The sequence below is a fragment of the Somniosus microcephalus genome, chromosome 2 (genome assembly GCF_052327205.1).
Source record: "Somniosus microcephalus isolate GS21.2 chromosome 2, FLI_Smic_1.0, whole genome shotgun sequence".
Lineage (NCBI taxonomy): Eukaryota > Metazoa > Chordata > Chondrichthyes > Squaliformes > Somniosidae > Somniosus > Somniosus microcephalus.
This window is the reverse complement of record NC_140988.1, coordinates 262,762,258-262,782,258: the sequence shown is the minus strand read 5'-3', so window position 1 is coordinate 262,782,258 and position 20,001 is coordinate 262,762,258. Positions and strand designations below refer to the sequence as shown.

Here is a 20,001-nt window from a genome sequence, read left to right as displayed (position 1 = left end):
TAATGTTCCTGTGAAGAACCTTGGACGTTTTTACGACATTAAAAGGAGCTATATAAATGCATGTTGTTGTTTTACTGTAGACCATGATCGCCACCCTTGGCCCAACAGGGAGGTGGGGCGGTGGCGGCGGTGCTGGTGAGGTGGAGAAACTCACTTCCTCCAGGAGCCTGTGGTTAAAAACACTGCAGCAAGCTATATGGACCAGAAAGCCACCAAGTTCAAAACTTAGTTTGTGCTTAGTGAACTGATTTCAGCCAGAGTAGCAATTGGGAATTTATCCAGGACCTCAAACACTCCTTCTGGGTGAGACAACAATTTGCATATACTTTCTCTAACCTAGTGTACTGTATTCATAGCTAACAGTGCAATCACTACATTGGGGAGATCAAACGCAGAGCAAGCGTGACTCCAAACTCCCTGTTGCGTGCCACTTCAGTTTCCCACCGCACTCCCACTCTGACCTCGCTCAATGGCTTTCTCCATGTTTCAATGAATCTCAAAGAACATCTCCTTAGCTTTTTACTAGGCACTTTGTAGCCTTCTTACCTTAATATTGACCCTGAATTTGCGGTCGGTATGACTACATTCTCTTAGAGTATGCCGTCATACCGCCTTTGAAATTGACCGCAAGTTGCGATATGTCAAGTTCCAACTCCACATCACCGTTGCTACACATTTCACCTACCCATTGAAATTAATGTGCTGGCGAAAAGTTGGTTAATTGCCCACCTACTGTGTATTCAGTATGCTGGAATTTCTTTTTACAGCTGGTGCGAACAGGCGCAGAAGCCTATTTGCACAGCATAAGTGGGGGGGGGGGGGTGAAATTAGAAAATTGTATAGCTATTAATTATATTAACAATGTTTACCTCGCCTCTTTTGTCAAAACCCACTAGAATAAGTATTAAGATGCAATGCTGACTCTGAATGACCTTACCATCGGCAAGTTCGCTAATCATTCCTTTCATCCATTTTTTTTTAAACGGACAAGTTTTCCATTATACTAATGCTGTACGTTATTTAAAATATTTATCAGGATGTAAAATTATGAATCCAACATGGTATAAATCTGTTGCTGTTCAGTTTTATTTTAACAATCCTTTTATAGTTTCAAGTTTAATTTCACTTTTGTTTTGTGTAAGTTAAATAATTAAATACCAATAACATTCTCTTTATACTGGGCCTTTACAAGTGAATGCTACACAAAAAACTGGGAACATCTACTACAACCACAAACAATAGTAATCTCCTTTGTTTCATGATTGGGTAAGAGCCAGGAAGTGAAAGGAGCACCACCCCACATGATCCCAGGTATGCTTACACACAACGGTGCGCTCCTGGGATCAGTGGGCCACTGCGCTGCACACAGCTGTGCAGCAAAACAACGCAAGTTCTCAAAGGGGGGTTCGCCCCAGGTTAAGTGAGGATTTCCTACGGATGTCAGCGGCGTACTCCTTAGCTACGCCGCTGACCGCAAATTCAGGGCCATTGACTTTTAACAACTTCAGATCTTAACTATAGTTCCCATTTTCTCTCTGGTCATTGGGTATGGCAACGTGGGATGGGTGTACCAGCGTTTCTGGGTGAGGGATGAGAGTGGGTTGATGTTAGGGGTGGGGACTCCGATCCATTTTGCCAGTTTTTCATACTTCCCATTCCACTTACCTATCCCCCTTTAGCGTTTGTATATTTTATTTCATAGATTTTTCTCATTATGTCTCCCTTTCTCTCCTGCGCCCACCTCTGATGTTCTCATTTCCTGATGCCCACCGTACCACTTTGCAGGACATCCTGTCTTTTTCTCTTTGTGATCATTGTATGCATTTTCCCCTATTCTGTTCCTTTTAAATGCTGTTCATCTGTACTATATCAATTGAGGAAAAGCTTTATATCCAAAACATGAACTGAATGTTTTCTCGATGGATACTGCCCGACCTGGAGTGTCTCCAGTGTTTTCTGTTTTTGTCATCAATTGGGAAGCTGTAGTATGGAAGGTGGGGCAAAATTAGCGAGGATTCCAACTCCAGATAGCTGCCTAGTGGAGATCACACCTGTTTGAATGTCAGAGGAGGACAGATTGGGATTAGCTGCGATTTCCCCTGTAGTCGATTAATTGGTTGACACTTACTGTCTAGGCTTATAGGTGAACTGCACACCAGCCAGCGTCAGTTCTTTCAAGAAAGGATGGAAAACAACTGGAGGGGAAATGCTGATTAAATTTCTTGTTAGCAAAAGGAAAAAAAAATTCATCAAATGTAATTATTTCAACAGCTTCAAAGGCTCCAGACAAATTCAAGTCTAAGGTAATTCACTTACAAAATAATCTGTAAGGTTCACAGGTTGTGCAGAGATTTGGTAAATTATTCAGTAAATCAGCAAATTAATTATTTTCAATTACTTTATTGGAGGCAAAATAGTTTTCAGTAGTTTTATCAGAAAAGCAAAAGTTGATGTAGTACACAATTTTGCATTAACATTTATACTATTTTACAACAACTGTGCATTTACTTTTTCAGTGATTACAGTTACAGTCATTCTTTTGACACCAAGTGGTAGGATACAAGTTTCACACCTGCAGGTAAGTTGCCAAATTCTACAGGAGGAAAACACTTACATCCCCATCAGAATGGAGATTTTTTTTAAAAAGGAGCGAGCTTAAACCAGAATACACTTGCACGCTGACCAGCAGCGGTATCAAGAACAACATTGGCAGAGGTTTGGAAATAGGCAACCATGCCACCTCATGGCTAAGGAATGGTATGAGCAAGAAAAGATGAAACAAAACATCACAACAAATAAGTTTTGCAACTTATATTTTACAAAAATGAGGAATGAAGTGTCCAAATAAGAGTACAAACTTCATGTAGGCTACTTGAGGCAATAAAGAAAATGGATACATGTAGCACTGGAACAAAATGTAACAAGACAATACAACAAAATGAAGTATATTCAGTGATTGAGACTGACTACAGTAGATGGCAGCACTTAGGCATCAGCTGCAAATGCATTTAACAAATTAGATTGAACTGTTGAAAAGTTAAAAACTCGTATACAATAAATGTTTTCAACTGTGCAAAATCTACAAAAGGAAAGTCTATGCAATTACCAAATACTATAACTAAATAAAGTCATTTTCACACAGACCCTTATTTATATTGAAAGCTAAAATCATTTTAACTACTGTGCGTGGGTTTTCTCGTCCATCTGAGCTTAATACATTGTGACAGCCACGTTCTTTCTTATTATATACAAGGAGAGAGGGGGATAAAACCATATTGGGCCTGATTTTGCTCTCAGCGCCATTCACTTGCACATAGACTTTCTAAGGAGTTTTGCACTGAAACTTACTGTAAATTAGAGCCAAAATGCACAGCGCCCTCTACAGAGCATCTGGGACCTGTGAACATAATGGAAATTTTAAAATCTGTGCATCGCCTTAACCAATCAGGTTGAAGAATCGTTAATGAGCAGCAGAGTCTGAACCAGGAAGTGTTATTAGAATATTGAATTCAATGTCAAATCAGGTACAGAAAGCAAAATAAAGAGGGAAATAAAGATTAGATTGAGAGGTACAAGAGACAGAAAAGGTTAAAAAAAAAATAATTTACAGCAATAATTAAATTCTGAAGGAATGAGACTGCACACTTGTATGAGGCGAGTACAGCACCGTCACGCCATTCAATGTATTTGAATGGGGAGCCAGATGGTGAGATGCCATTTTAGGGAAGCCCTTGGAGAACATCGCATCTTGGACAGCAACTTCTGGATTTCCGCGTTTGACTGCGGATGTGCGGTCGCCAGAAGTTGTCCGATTTCCACGTAAATGATGGCGAGCGCCGTTGGCCTCACCATTATTTCTACTGCAAAATCTGGCCCATTGTGCCAATATTAGAAGTACACTGGTAATAATCTCCAATATTTCCTTGGTATTCCTATAGCAAGATAAAAAGTCAGAATAAGAAGCTGTTGTCCTAGTGGCATTGCACAGTGGTGCATTAATACACTGTATGTAGATCCTTTCATACTATAGTTTCCGCACACAACAATTTCCCAATGCTAGCCAATCAGGAGTAGATGGTTCTCCAAAGGAGAGCAGAAAAACAGAGAGAAGAATAATAAGAGTCAATTCACACTACTATTTTGCACCTCATAGTAGCTAGCTCAAGAGCATCACTGGCAGATTAGCAGGTCTGATTGAAAAGGTCATCGACCTGAAACATTAAATCTGTTTCTCTCTCCACAGATGCTGCTCGACCTGTTAAGCGTTTTCCAGCATTTTCTGTTTTTATTTCAGATTTCCAGCACCCGCAGTATTGTGCTGTTGTTATATTGGCAGATTAGGAGCAGGTCGTCAGCCAGTCTGGTTACCCAAGAGGCATAGGATCAACTCCATGCTTAAGGGAGTGCATCACAGGAGCACAGTCGATGAATTTCTGTCTGTTACTGCTAATGGGGCAGTAATTCCTCCCCAAACGCGTGAGTACGGAAGGGGTACTCACGCGTCTGGCCGGAGGAAATGCCGGTTTTCAGCATGCACAGTGCATGCGCTGAAAACCGGCATTTCCTCTCCTCTAACCCAAGAGTTGAAGAGGCTAGCGCGTGCGCTGTAGGGGGCAGCGCGTGCGTCTTGGATTTCCTCTGTTTTGGGGGATTTGCACATGTGTAAAGGCCTCCGCTCTTTACGCTTGTAAAAAGCACATGTAAGTATTTATTTTTACAGATAAGTGGTGTTTTAGTATAATTTAGAATTTTTTTTCCACAGGTTTATTATTTTAAAGAATCTACAATAAGGTAAGTTTAGTTTTAGACCCTTTTTATTAAAAATTTATTTTTTTCAAAAAAAAAAAATTGTTTAAATTATTTTTTTAAACTTATTTATACTTAATTTAATGATTGGGATGTTTTTTAAATTTTTATTTAAAGTTTAAATAGTGTTTTGGGCCCCCGTAGTTTTCATGAGTTTGACAGTTCTTACTCTCGATCCTAATTTCAGGGCCAATATCTCATAAATCACGTGTTGTGCACCTGCGATGCATTCCCTGCTGGGAGCATGATCAGGGCCTCAAATGTGTGGGGGGTAGGAGAAGAAAGAAAACAAAGTTAAAGCTAATTGTTTTTCCAACAGGACTGAGCTAACCTTTATACGTCCATTGAGGGCTACTGCCCCAGTAATAGGTACTGTTGATGCTTTTAGTCCACTTGCTGTAAATGTATACCACGGAGTTCAGCAGATATTGGAAAAGTAAATTGGTATTAATACCGATTTTGACAAGTTATTTCTCTGAGTGTGTACGATGCTGGCAAGGTGGCATTTATTGCCGATTCCTAGTTGCCCTGACATATTAAGAGTCAACCACCTAGTATGCGACTGGAGTCACATGTAGACCAGACTGGGTAAGGGTGGTAAGGTTCCCTTACCTGAAGGTCATCAGTGAACCAGTGTGTTTTCTTTTAAATGATAATCCAGCAGTTTTCATGTACAGTAATTGCCAGCCCACAAATTGCTAGATTCTTGAATTCAATTTCACAACCTGCCATTGTGGGATAATAATAACTCATAACCTCTAGGTTGCTAATCCAGTACCAGAAACACTCTTGTTACCATACCTTCAAACAAGACATCTAATCTGCCATTTTCCAACTGGGACTAAGTATAAAAATTAACACTGAAAATAGGGCCCAAAATGTGCCAACATTGTTTGCTTATAGTTTATCAATAGCTAGATGCATAATACTCTTAAAATAATAGATTTCTGCTCTGTCAAACAGAATGGCCTAGAAATTGGGTTTTGGCTTAGCCAGGGCTTTAGCGCCGGAAGTTAGTGCCGGCGCTAAGTTCCCCTGCGCGCGCCAAAAATTCAGTAGCGCCGCGCCCAAACGGCTGCCGGCGCTACTGAAGGGTCTTAGCGCCTGGAAAAGGGCGCTAACTGCCGTTTAGCGCCGCAATTCCGGCGCTGCGGCACCCGATGCGGTGCGGCAGGCTGGGGAAGTGCAGGCCTCCTCCTTCCGTTAAGGAGGAGCTGCCTGCACCCGGCCGCGGCCCGCGCAAATCTGTTTAAAAATGAGCCCGGCACCTCGGACAAGTGCCGGGCTTGCATCTGTTCCGGGGGGGGGGGGGGGGGGGGGGGGGGAGAAGTCCGGGGAGGGAGCTGCGGGCAGGCGGCCGGCGGGAAAGCGGCCGGCCGCCGCGGGGCCTTTAATGCGCCGGCGCAAACACATGTTGGACTCTGTTGCCAGAGTCTTAGTTGCGGCTGCCACGGGCGAGGCGGCCGCAACTGAATTTCGGCGCTGGGGCCCGTCGGCATGGCAACCGGGACGCTGCGCACACCGATGACGTCATCGGTGCCGGCGCAGCGCTACCGGTGCAACGCCACTTTAGGGCCCCAGGGAATTTTTCAACTGGCCATAACTCTGGCGCTAGTCCCTCTAGCGCCTCAAAAGCGGCGCTAAGGCTAGTGAATTTCTAGGCCTTTGACTTTAACACTTAACGGTTATTAATCAAATTGAAACTTTTTATATACAGCATCCAATGAACAAACTTATAAAGTTCAGACTCTTAAACTTCAGACTCAGTTATTCATACCTATCAAGTAACAGGGACTAGAGAATTCTACTAATCAGTGGATGTTGTAGAAAGTAACAAGTATTTTTAGCACTGAGGATCTCCAAATTCCACAGACACTGAATTGTAAACGGAGGACAGTAACCAAGAAAGTCTCAGTAGCAGGTTTCCTCTGCTGTAAGATTTTACATCCGGAAACTCCGGGTTCTATGAAATGGCTGGAATGATTTCTTCATTGTGAAAAACATGAGCTGTGGTTTGAGCTTTGGTTTTTCAGGGAAGAGCACTGCCTCACTCTCAGTTGTTGGAAACCGTTTTTTGTAAATATCAAGGTAGGACTTCTGAAACTGAAAAAGAGAGAAATTATTTACAATAAGGACCAAGTTATACTAAACCAATACTGCATTGCTTTACAAATTAAAGTATAAAGAATTTATATTCATAACATACCACAAGCTGCTTGCAGCTCTCTTTCACTAGAAACTCTAGACAACACATAGCCACTGTGTTACCCTCCAGGCCACTTGTGACTTCAAGAACTTGCTCTTACAACAAGAATTAGGGGCATTCTGATGGGTGATGGAACTATTGGGTTCTCCGGTGTTGTGAAATCTATCTATTCCCTATTCTGAGTATTACAGGGAACAGATACACAGCTTTGTATCTAGGGTTTGGTGCTTAGCGTAATTGGGTTGCAGATAGTCAAGCAGCTGTCTTTGAAGCTCTTCAGCTCCAACTACTGGGACCACTGTTTCATGGGGTATGATCTGTGCCCCCGTTGTGGTCAGGAGGATGGTGGCATTGTACTCACACATTGTTAGTTATGCTGCTCACGCCATTTATGAGCAACTCCTAGTACCTCCTGTCCACCTGGCGAGTACTCAAACTCGTGTTGGCTGCCTTAACTGACTAGCGAGCATCTTCCAGGGGGAACAGAGAAGTAAACAAGGTCTCTTTGGGTGTGAGATGGCTCCAAGATGACACACCTGGCTATGGAAGTTCAGAGCAAAGTCAACGCTCTCTGGTGAACACGTGAACCAATCAGGGCTGCTGCAGTCCAGATGATTGGCTAGGCAGATTGGCTCACTAATGGAACCTGGATTCTTCACACTCTGCTCCAGATAACCCTGCAAGTAAATGCCATCATCAGCGCAGTGGTCCTAACCGGGGAAGCTTCCCAAATATCTAATGATGAGCAGTATAGTTTTAGGTTTTTAATCTCCAGCAGTACTCCTGCACACAGTTGGAGGTCTCAAGCTCTCTGGACTTGGGCAAGTTGAGTGCTTCCCTCTGCATTCACAGGTGTAGATGTTGGATCGCAGACTCCTAAATGTGGCGCTGAGTTTCAAGCTGTGTTACACAACCAGCTGATTCCCCATCCAAAGAAATTGAGTATTAGACTCAAAAGCTCAGTGGGTAAATACACCGTGTGACATGATAAGCCATATGGACCATAACAATCCAGGTTTGATCTCCAGTCTTAGTTGAGATACCTGGCTATGGAAGTTCAGAGCAAAGCAGCAGCAGCAGGTTAAATACAATATCCCTGGGCCAGAGAGGCAAGAAAATAAAGATTAGAGAAAGGTGCAATGTGAGGAGCAGAGAATGCAACTTTTTACTGGAACAAATGAACAGGAGCAATGATGCAGATTCTGGGGCTTTATACAACACGGAGATGATGACCATGTGCTGAACACAGCCTATCTGCAATGTCGCCATATTTGTGTGGTTAAAATTAAAACCTGGTTACAGCAACGGAGAAACATTTCAAAGCATAAACTTATTTATATGGAGAAAATAAATACACAGCAGGCACCTCACAATTCTGGGGCTGCAACAAGAATATCATTGTAACTGGTTCTAAAACACACATGGTTTTCCCAAAAATAATCAAGTTAGGCTTTAATCCTAATGTATGTGGAGGGTACTTAATGAAGGAAAAACACCCCATGTTTAGGACAATAAAACCTCTCTATATATACACTATATTGAAAATGTTTTAGTAATGTTCTAAAATGAATGACAGAATTGAGTTATCAAATGGTTCTACCTGCTTTAATTTCTTCTTCTTCTCTTTGACAGACATGCTTTTATCCATTATTATTTCTTCCAGCAGTGCTGAAACTGCAGTTTGAGAGCTTCTCTGCTGTTCTTTAAAATCTTCAGTACTAATCTGATGACAAAAAGTGTAGGAAGCCAGCGTAGAATCAGCATCAGCACCTGCATACTTTATCTGGGGGGGAAAAAAAGAAATAATATTTACAACTATGTTCAAGAACCTTGTCTGTTGAACGTTTAATCTTTGAGGCTATAAACATGAGTTTCTACAGATTTTAAAGTTACTGTGGGAAATCAGATTGCATATTATTTTCCAATAATATTATTCCCTTCAAGTGAAAAAAATACTGTTGCTTCACACTTAGTCTTAAATCAAAAGCTCTTTAAAAGTACCTGAACTCTTCGGAGGTGGGCTAAGTGTTCCTCTACTGCACTTTGCAGATGGTCAGGAACTCTTAAAATATCTTGATAATGATCCATCATAAAACTGACAAGTCTAGTAGCTAGCAATTCATCAAGGTCCACTTCATCCTCTGAACACAGGATACAGCGAGAGAAGGTTTGAATCATCTTCAAATTCAAAAGAAAATAAGGTTTTTAAAGTACAGGTTAGAGATTGAAAACTGGATCGTAATCTGAAGTGCTGAAAGTTCCTCAAGAGGAAATTTGTGGGACACTGGCTTTAGACACAAGAGAGTCATTAAGTATTGGAGATATTCCACACAGACCCAATAAAGAAAAAGGGCAAATCTGGCAGAGGCAACTACAGGCTCATTAGCATTACTCAACAAAGGTAAAATAATGAAACCCATTTGAAGAGTTGGCTAGTGGAGCATCTATATAGCAATTGCTTAAGAAACAGCCAGCAGGGATTCAGAAGATGAAGGTTTCTAGTTGGCAAACCTCTTGGCTTATTTGTAACACCCTCAAAGAAAATAGACAGCAAAGAGTAAAGTAGAAAATGGAACTCTCTTTGCAGCCCCGACTCTGTCCCGTGCTCTCGGCTAGAAGAGTGGGATCACAGAATTACCCTGACAGTGTGTCCCGGTAAGAGATTTAGTGTCAGGCGTAGGAGAAGTGTTACTTGCAATATCAGGAGTCAGTGTTTCAACACCCATTTATGTAAATGACCATCATCCAGAAACCAATTAAAATTTGCTGATACTAAATTAGGGAGAGCATTAGAGATGAGGATGTAGTTTATGACTGCAAAAGGATTTATATCTGTTACGACAGAAAGAGAAATAGCAAATGATATTTATTACTGATAATTCTAAAGTTCTACATGTTGAGTGAAAATGAATATAGTATATAATAGAGATGATTAGCAGAGGAAGATTTAGAAAAAATACCTGGAAGCAACTTAGAAATGATATGGAGAAGAAAATGGCACAAAACGATAGTCTACAAAGGCTATCCTGAGGCATTGGTCAGACCACACTTGCAAAATTGCACTCAATTTTAATCATCAAAAGGCTGTGGATGCTCAGACAATTGGAGCTTTCAAGACTGCGATAGATAGATTTTTGTTCGGCAAGTGTATCAAGGGATATGGCGAAATGCAGGTAAATGGAGTTGAGGTGCAGATCAGCCATGATATATGGAATGGCAGAGCAGGCTCAAGGGGCTGAGGGGCCAACTCCTGTTCCTACCTCCTGACTCAGAAGTAAGAGTGCTACCACTGAGCCAAGACTGATACCTAAAGCAGCTTCAAGGTGTTCACACATTATCCTGCTCAAGCGAGACTGCTCAATGGATTGAGGAATTGCCAGAGAGTAGGCAGGCATTGGCAGCAACTGTGTTGGTATACAGGGACATCTCATGACCCTGCACCCAATGACTCATACCAACAGGGTTATGCCTCACCACAGTTGCTCCTCCCACTCAAGGAACACTTTAGACACAACCATAACCTAACAAATAGGACAAGGGAAAGAACAGGCACGGGGTTTAGAGCGCATTATACTTGTAAATACTATCAGCTAAATATTGAACTGTTTACTTTTACTTTGCATTGACAGTGTTTGTTGGGTAGGGCAACGGAAAAGTAAGAAGTGCTGGGAGGGAGCTGAAAGATGGCAGGTCCACTTCAATAGAGGCATTGTGTAGCATGCTCATGGGAATCACAATGATTGGCTCTACATAACAAAAAGTCCTGGAAGTAGTTCTCAGAGTTTCCCACCAATCTCCCTGCATGTGCATCGGCTCTCTCCATGTCACCCTCCTCCTACTCCTAGGGTCTAGAGCCCAATTGACCTCATTGTCCTACTGGATGAGACAATTGTGTAACATGCAGCAGATAGTGATGATTTTGAAGACTTTGGCTGATAGAGCAGAACCTCACTTCAGTGGTCCAAACAATGGAATCATTGCTTGAGCATCCTATGGTGTGCTGCCCAGTAACTGAGGTGGTAGCATGTGCTTCACCATACAGTGGCCCGTATTTTCCAATCGCAGGCCTCCCGTGGGCGGAGGCCTATGATCTGGAAAAATCTACGCCCTTACCCGAGGGCTCCCGGGACGCACACGCTTCCACTCCTGGGCCTCTCCAAACTTGAAATGCGCAGGGCCCACGTATCCCAGAGGTGCAGGCAGTTCGCAGCGTCCCTGGGATCACGTGGGCCATGGGGAGCCAATCAAAGAAGGGACTCTCCCTTCATACACTTGACAAGAAGATCTGTCAAATATATGAATGGAGATCATCCCAAAAACATAGTAAAACTTTAAATAAATTTTTTTAAATCGCATTTTTAAAATGACTTGAAATTACAATAAATTAAGTATTTTAAACAAAAATTTATTTTTTGAAAAAAAAAATTAAAGTTTTTACAGGGCTAAAACTAAACTTACCTTTTTTAAAGTATTTTTTAAATGGTAAATCAGTGGAAAAAAATTTTCTTTTTCTTTTTCCACTCTTATCTTGGTAAAAGCAGGCCTTACGCCTGCTTTTACCAGGTGTAAGAATTGTAAGGGTTTTCTGCGGGCGGAGGGTCTCCAAAAAGTGGAATTATCCGCCTGCAGAGGCCCTTCTCTAGGGCAGCCGGAGGATCTGTCAAGACCATTCTTGACAGATCGGAAATGCCAGTTTTCAGCACATGCCTGAAACCGGCATTTCCGATGTCCCTACGGGTGGGTACACAGCGCGTGCCCACCCGTAGGAATCGGAATATCTGGGCCAGTATTTTGACTTGGCTGTTGCGTGGGGGTTTCCAATTAGGGTTATCAGACATGACCACAAAGTGTAGCCCTGGTTTCCCATCAACTATCCATTCATTCTGTCTGTACTTTCAAATAATGCAGGCACTGAGGACTGCTGCATAATAAAAGCGTCATGGATGCTACCTGGATAATGGGTACTAATGTGTAGCATCATATATCTGTGGTGAGAACCCATCTGCATGTTTATGGAGTACTAAGCCTTCCTGTTCATGTATACAACAACTTGCATTTATATAACATAGTAAAATCGCAAGGCGCTTCACAGGAGAGTTGATCAAAAATTTGACACCAAGCTACAGGAGGAGATATTAGGACAGATGCTTGGTCAAAGAGGTAGGAGCATTTTAAAAGGGAGGAGAGGGGGCGGAGAGGTTTAGGGAGGAAATTCCAGAGCTTAGGGCCTAGGCAGTTGAAGGCACGGCTGCCAATGGTGGAGCGAAGAAAATCGGGGATGCACAAGAGGCCAGAATTGGAGGAGCGTGGACATTTGGGAGGAGAGTAGGGTTGGAGGAGGCTATAGAGATGGGGAGGGTAGAGGCTATGGAGGGATTTGAAAACAATCAAATCCCTGCTGAAAAATGATATACACCTACTGCATTCCCTTTATCGATCCAATCCGTCACTTCTCCAAAAATCTCCATCAAAGTTGTCAAACGTGATTTGCCTTTAACAAATCCATGCTTGCGGTCTTCAATTAACCCATGGATTCCTAAATGCTCACTAACACTCAAATTATTGATTCTAAAAGATTGCCCACAAGCTTCCTTAGACTAACTAGTTAGTTATTTGACTTATCCTTGTTTCCCTTCCTGAACAAAGGAGTTATATTAACTACTCTCCACTCCCATTGCTCAATATGCATATTTGAGGGCTGAAAAACTGTGGTCTGACTTCTTTTAGTGGCCTTGGTACATGCCATCAGGGCCCAGTAGCTTAGCCATCTTAAGGTCTGTTAATTTTTCAAAAAACAATTTATTTTCTACAATTTTCTCTAATCGTTCCATACCAATAACAACTTGCATTTATATAGCGCCTTAAAAGGTCCCAAGGTGCTTCACAGGAGCCTTATCAAACAAATTTTGACACCGAGCCACATAAGGAGATATTAGGGCAGATGACCAAAAGCTTGGTCAAAGTAGCTGCTTTTAAGGAGCATCTCAAAAGGAGGAGGAGAGAGGTAGAGAGTTGGAGAGGCTTAGGAGGGAATTCCAGAGCTTAGGGCCGAGGCAGCAGAAGGTACAGCCGCTAATGGTGGAGCGCTAAGAATGTGGGTGTACTAGAGGAGTGTATCCTCCTCTAGTACACCTACGTTCTTATTTTGTGCCAATCGCTGTAAATTAGCTGATACTGCAGCCTGAAAGGGGACGAAGTCAAAACTGTTGAGGGAAGAGGTAACCATGGCTGCATAATGTTTACGTGAAACCTAAACTAGCTAAATATTGTCTGCTAAACTGCAACTGAAGCACCAGCAGAACAGGATTAGCAGGAAAATGACTAAGCATGAAAAAGGAGGTCTTCCAATACAAAGTTTTACAGGAACTACAAGGCAACTCAGCAAAGAATCTTGAAGTGTTAAACAAGTTAAAATTAATAAGGGGGTTTGGTTCTGTAGCACCATAAATGCAGTATTTTGTGATAGAAGTGGCACAAATAGGAAGATGCGATGCCAAGGAAACCAGCAGACCTCACAGCCAGACTGCCCATACCATCTCCTTTTGGTTTGTACCATCATACCTTTTGTCATTTAATCTCTCCTGCCTTCCACTCTATCACAGACCTTCCTTTTTGTTCTTTCCTCCCCTCCCCCCTTTCCCTACCTCTACACTTGCTTAAACTGGTTACATCTCTAACTTTTTCCAGTTCTGACAAAAGGTCATCGACCTGAAACATTAACTCTGTTTCTCTCTCTACAGATGCTGCCTGACCTGTAAGTATTTCCAGCATGTTCTGTTTTTATTGCCCATAATAACCATTGTGGAAATCAACATATTTGCAGGATCTGGCACATCTAACTGGCAATGACCATAGGAAAATGACTGTCGGCTTCAAATGAGAAGGGAGCCAGTTGCATAATTGTCCAATCTGCTGCCAGTCATCCAACACCAATAATGATACCATGTAGGTTGCATCTGATTTTTTTTTGCCTCTGCTTCCACTTACCTTAACTTGGCTGCATGCTTTTAAATTTTAGCTGTAGCCCTTTAGAGACTGCTAATGCATATAGTTTCCCACTTACCCAAGGCAAGCTCCTAACACCAGGACCACAATGGGCAAATGGAATAAACAACAAAATGACTGGAAAAATTGGATGGGAAGTTGGTCTCACTGCCTGGGACTGGAAAATATACCATATTATGTCCAATGTCATACGATTAGCTTATTAGACATTTATTGAATTTTATCTAAGAGTTTTCCACAAATGTCCTTGATCAATGATGTAGAGTGGAGAACTTACAGAAGTACAGTAAGAAAAGTAATAAAATAAATTACTTTGACCAAGCTGAAATTCCATTGACTATTTTGGGTTACTGCTCATAAAAATAAGTCACAAAGTATTTTTTTTAAATTGAGTCAACTGTGTCAAACTCACCAACATTCTGGTTGCAATAGCATCATGAAGAGGTGGCATTTCAACATTATGAACAATTCGAGTCATCATTCGCATTAGGAGCTGAAGCTTTCTCCGGTTTTCCGGGGGTAAAAGAAGACAACAAACTTGAAGTGCTTCAATACCAACTCGCTGTTGTTGCAGAAGACCTAGCTTTCAAAAAAGAGCAGAGTTAAACCAAATGCCACTGGGGCTACATCTGATTGCAGTTAGGTAAATTGAATTTGGCAACAAAAAAAATTGGTATGGGAAACTCAAACGGAATGCACTGATTGAGACACATTTTGTAACTGCTTCTTCGCCAAACCCACTAAAAGCAGCCCAAGTTGATGTAACACACCAGTTTTAATCAGTAGGTTTTTTTTTAAATTCAAAGCAAATGTTTCAAGTAACGTTTTGGGTCATAATTCCACAGAATACTTACAAAGAAAAAAAAAATTATGGAAGTAGATTACAGGAAAGCAAAGCTCACCACAAACCATCAATACCAGCTCAACAAAAGCTAGTAGATGATTCCTGAAAGCAGAACAGAAAGGAATCATCTGCATGAGGAGTACTTACTTGGCATGCTACTTCACCCGAATAGTACTTTCGGAGCAGTGGGTTAGTAGAAGTGCTGTATTGATTACCAAAGTCATTGCCTAGCCTAGGTATAGAAGGCAGGATCATTGCCCAAGTACTTTGGACATTACACAAGTCTTTCAGTGGCTTGCTTGAAGAGCTAACCGTTAGTATGTTGGACTGATGGGGGAATGAACAGAAATGCCAACGCATTTTCAGTTTGGTTATTTGCGGGATGAGAGAAATATGTTTTGTCACTATGATGGCGTTGAGGCTTTACTGTATGCTGAAAATTATCCCACTGAGCTTTATTTCCTTGGTTATATTTACCATTTACTGCCTTCATTAAATATGATGGAGACCCGATCCATTCTAAATTCAGATTGGGAATTTGACTCACTTGTAGCCAACCTAGAAGCCTTGTATCTTATTGGTAAACTATGCAATGACTGACGACTTTGCTGTTTTAGACACATTCAAATTTCTCATTTTCCTGGTTATCCATTTTAAAAAGCAAATCCACATTTGAATTAAGCAAGGAAAAACCTCTCTTCATTTCACTACCATTTACTGACATGGTGAGGTTTTCTAATGAACAATGCTGATATGTGGACACCCAAGGATTTACAGTTTTATCTTTAAATTATTTGAGATTTTGAAGGCTATTGCCTCAGCTCATCTTGACAGAATGCGTGTTTTCCTTGGAAAAGCATTCAATAGTCTGGTGATCCACATAATTGGTGGAAACTTTTTTTTGCAACATTGTGACCTTCAGTATGCTTCATGGAAGATATGATTCTCTGACTTTTCTTTACATTTAAAGATTGGCTAGATAGATCTGATTCTAAGCAATCAAGTGATGACTGATTAGACAATGCTTCATAGAAACATAGAAGATAGGAGCAGGAGTAGGCCATTCGGCCCTTCGAGCCTGCTCCGCCATTCAACGAGATCATGGCTGAACCTTTTAAAAATTTCCCTTTTCTAGCCAGACTCAACACAAGATGCTCAATGGAAATAAATGAGCTGAGCCTGGGCTGGCTGCCCGAGTCACCAGTCAGTGGTTGTTGTATACGAAGTGGTTCTCTTCGACTCTCTTCACTTTCTGAAGTTTGACGAGGAAATGCAATAAACCTAGAGAGTGCTGCATAGAGTCATAGTCATAGAGTCGTTGGAGTTATACAGCACAGAAAGAGGCCCTTCGGCCCATCGTGTCCATGCCGGCCATCAAGCCCTCTCTATTCTAATCCCATTTTCCAGCACTTGGTCCGTAGCCTTGTATGCTATGGCGTTTCAAGTGCTCATCTAAATGCTTCTTGAATGTTGTGAGGGTTCCTGCCTCTACCACCCTTTCAGGCAGTGAGTTCCAGATTCCAACCACCCTCTGGGTGAAATACTTTTTCCTCAAATCCCCTCTAAACCTCCTGCCCCTTACCTTGAAATTATGCCCCCTGGTTATTGACCCCTCTACTAAGAGGAAAAGTTCCTTTCTATCTACCCTATCTATGCCCCTCATAATTTTGTACACCTCCATCAGGTTCCCCCCCTCAGCCTTCTCTGCTCTAAGGAAAACAACCCCAGCCTGTCCAGTCTCTCCTCATAGCTGAAGCGCTCCAGCCCAGGTAACATCCTGGTGAATCTCCTCTGCACACTCTCCAATGCAATCACATCCCTCCTCTAGTGTGGTGACCAGAACTGCACACAGTATTCCAGCTGTGGTCTAACTAGCGTTTTGTACAGCTCCATCATAACCTCCCTACTCTTGTATTCTATGCCTCGGCTAATGAAGGCAAGTATCCCATATGCCTTTTTAACCACCTTATCTACCTGTCCTGCTGCCTTCAGGGATCTATGTACATGCACATCAAGGACCCTCTGATCCTTCCTAGGATCCTACCATTCATTGTGTATTCCCTTGCCTCGTTTGTGCTCCCAAAATACATCACCTCACACTTTTCAGGGTTAAATTCCATTTGCCACTGTTCTGCCCATCTAACCATCCCATCTATATCGTCCTGCAGCCTGAGGCTTCCCTCCTTGCTATTTACTCCACCAATTTTCGTGTCATCTGCGAACTTACTGATCATACCTCCTACATTCATATACACTACAAACAGCAAAGGACCCAACACCGATCCCTGCGGTACACCACTGGACACAGGCTTCCAGTCACAAAAACAACCTTCGACCATCACCCTCTGCCTCCTGCCACTAAGCCAATTTTGGATTCAATGTGCCAAATTGCCCTGGATCCCATGGGCTCTTACCTTCTTGACCAGTCTCCCATGTGGGACATTGTCAAATGCCTTACTGAAGTCCACGTAGACTACATCAACTGCACTACCCTCATCCACACACCTAGTCACCCTCTCGAAAAATTCAATCAAATTGGTCAGACATGATCTCCCCCTGACAAAGCTATGCTGACTAACCCTGATTAATCCCTGCCTCTCCAAGTGGAGACTAATTCTGTCCCTCAGAATTTTTTCCAATAATTTCCCTACCACTGATGTTAGGCTCACTGGCCTGTAATTCCCTGGTTTATCCCTACTACCCTTCTTGAACAATGGTACTACGTTAGCTGTTCTCCAGTCCTCAGGCACATCCTTTGTGGCCAGAGAGGTTCTGAAAATTTGTGTTAGAGCCCCTGCAATCTCTCCCCTTGCTTCACACAGCAGCCTGGGATACATCCCGTCAGGGCCTGGGGATTTATCCACTTTTAAGCCCGCTAAAACTGCTAGTACCTCCTCCCTCTCAATATTAATTTGTTCAAGTATATCACAATCCCCCTGCCTGATTTCTATGCCTACATGCATGAAGTGTAGCAAAATGGTATGTGACAAAAAAAAATTGTATGGCACGAACTGAAATGTATCGCAGTGACACTGAAAAAATGTGGCATGTAGTTAGTTAAACCCTTTTGATTATTGTACTTGAACGCAAGCAAATCATACTACAAGTCCTACAAAAAATGCAGTCTGTGAACATAAATAGCCAAGTCTATTAAATTCAATTATGTCGAAAGGTCATTGACACGAAACATTAACTCTGTTTCTCTCTCCGCAGGTGCTGCCTGACCTGCTGAGTATTTCCTGAGCATTTTGTTTTTATTTTGATCAAATTAATGTTTTAAATGACAAGCAAAATGATACATAAAGAAAATGCTGTTGAATGATGACTGGGACATACATATATAAAAAAAATCATTCATCAATCAGCAGTTAAGGAGAATCCAGCAGCAATGGAGATTAAGCAAGAAGATAGGTCATCTTTGGGTGCAGATGTTCTTATTGTCCAGATATCACAAATAAGATGTGAAATTTAACATGAGGAGGTAATTCATTGTGAAACGATACATATCCATTAAAGCCATTTCTCAACTGTACCATCTTTTAGTTCTTTTGAACCAGGGTTGAATATCTGCAATGGGCACTCACTGAGCAGAACACTGTATACAGCAGCATATCCACCTGCTCCTTCCATAACTTGGCTTCTAATTATGAATGGCGAGCTCCTGCATGCAGTGGGCTACCCCTGGAAGCTTGCATGCATGTAGGTGAGATTTATGAACACAACTGCCATGATTTAAGTGGCTGCAGAAATGAAATGTAGAATGTTTCTTTTACTCCAAAAACTGCACTCACCAATAAAACTATGGAATTGGAAGTAAAAATAAAATGACAGCTGGATAAGGAGTGTAGAGTGCACAATTTGAAGTACATGAAAGAGTGATAAATCACAAGGTTGTAAACACACTGATGTAAGGCAGGGGTGTTCACGAGGCAGCCACACGTGGACCAAATGCAGCCCATGAACACCTCTGATTTGACCAGCGAAGCTCTTATTTGCTTTGCGAATTAATCAAAAATGAACTTTATCAGCTTTGGACAGTTATTTATAGTTCCCTGACCTAGAATACTGCAAGCAGCTGCTCTCTAATTGGTATATTTTAAGCAGGGATACATTCCTCCAGACCCCCAAAAAGCTGAAGCTTCCAAGTTTGTAGGCTTCAGGGAAGGGAGGATGGGTCTCACCGTGTGGATTGAGGTCTCGCGTGTGTGTATGGGGGTGTTTTTTTTTTATAGATAGGGTCCTCGCTGTGTGTGCATGGAGGCTCACTTAATTTGGGGGATCTCACATTCTTGTGTATGGGGGGGGGGTGGGTGGGTGTTGGTTGCATTATAACAGAACGATATGCAGTGCATTCACTGGTTTTGCCACCTATCATAACCTCCGTTAATTCTTCCCTTAGCCTTCTCTGCTTAAATTGAAATAATCTCAGTATCTCAAGTTTTCCCTCATAACTAAAGTTTCTCATCCTTGTGAATCTTTTCTGCACACATTTTTGAATATTTTCCACTGTAGATGTGTCAACTTTTGTTAACTTATCCAGTTAATTTAGGCCAAATTCCTTCTTATCTTAACTTCCTTCGACTCTTCATAATTGTTGTGTACCTTTAAGGGAATAACTGGTCTCAGACAGCAGTACCGGCAGTGACCACCCCTGTATAAAAGGTCCTAGCAGGCTTCTGTAGTTTCAGTTTCCAGGTTGTCTCCATTCAGTAAAGACTTGTTATAATCAACTCCTGCAGTCCGTGTCTCAATTATACACGGACATAATACTGGCAACGAGTAAGAAACGAACTTACCTGCAACTCGGCAGCACCTCAGACGACGTTATTGAAGGTCGAAGCCAGAAAAAAGAAAAAAATAATCCAAAGAAACTCGAGAAACGGGCGTCGACCGTGGGCAACCGCCCTCCAAATCATCTAATTGAAAAGTACAGGAGAGACTGTCGAAAGCCAGGCTTGGTTCTCCAGTCTGTGGTTTCCCAGCTAATCGGGCTGGTGGCAGGTAGTGCACTGATCCTTCCTGGGCTGCGGCGGGCTAGAGCTCGATCGGGTGGCTCTGCAACGGGGCCGGGCAGCGAGTCGGGAAGCAAAGAGAGAGAGGGTGGAGCACACGGGGCGCAGCCGGTGCTTCGCAGCCGGGC

At 42.3% G+C, this 20,001-nt stretch overlaps 1 protein-coding gene across 1 annotated transcript in view; it reads right to left on the bottom strand.

Annotated features, from left to right (window-relative positions):
• Window positions 1–6,135: 6,135 nt before the first annotated feature.
• Window positions 6,136–20,001, bottom strand: part of LOC147123362 (DEP domain-containing protein 1B-like) — a 57,015-nt gene continuing 43,149 nt past the window's right edge. Inside the window, exons 8-11 of the mRNA XM_085971579.1 lie at window positions 14,430–14,596; window positions 9,014–9,190; window positions 8,613–8,795; window positions 6,136–6,909 (exon numbers count right to left, since the gene is read on the bottom strand). Of these exons, the coding sequence (XP_085827705.1) occupies window positions 6,748–6,909; window positions 8,613–8,795; window positions 9,014–9,190; window positions 14,430–14,596 (689 nt within the window). The 3' untranslated portion in view covers window positions 6,136–6,747. The remainder of the gene's footprint in view (window positions 6,910–8,612; window positions 8,796–9,013; window positions 9,191–14,429; window positions 14,597–20,001) is intronic.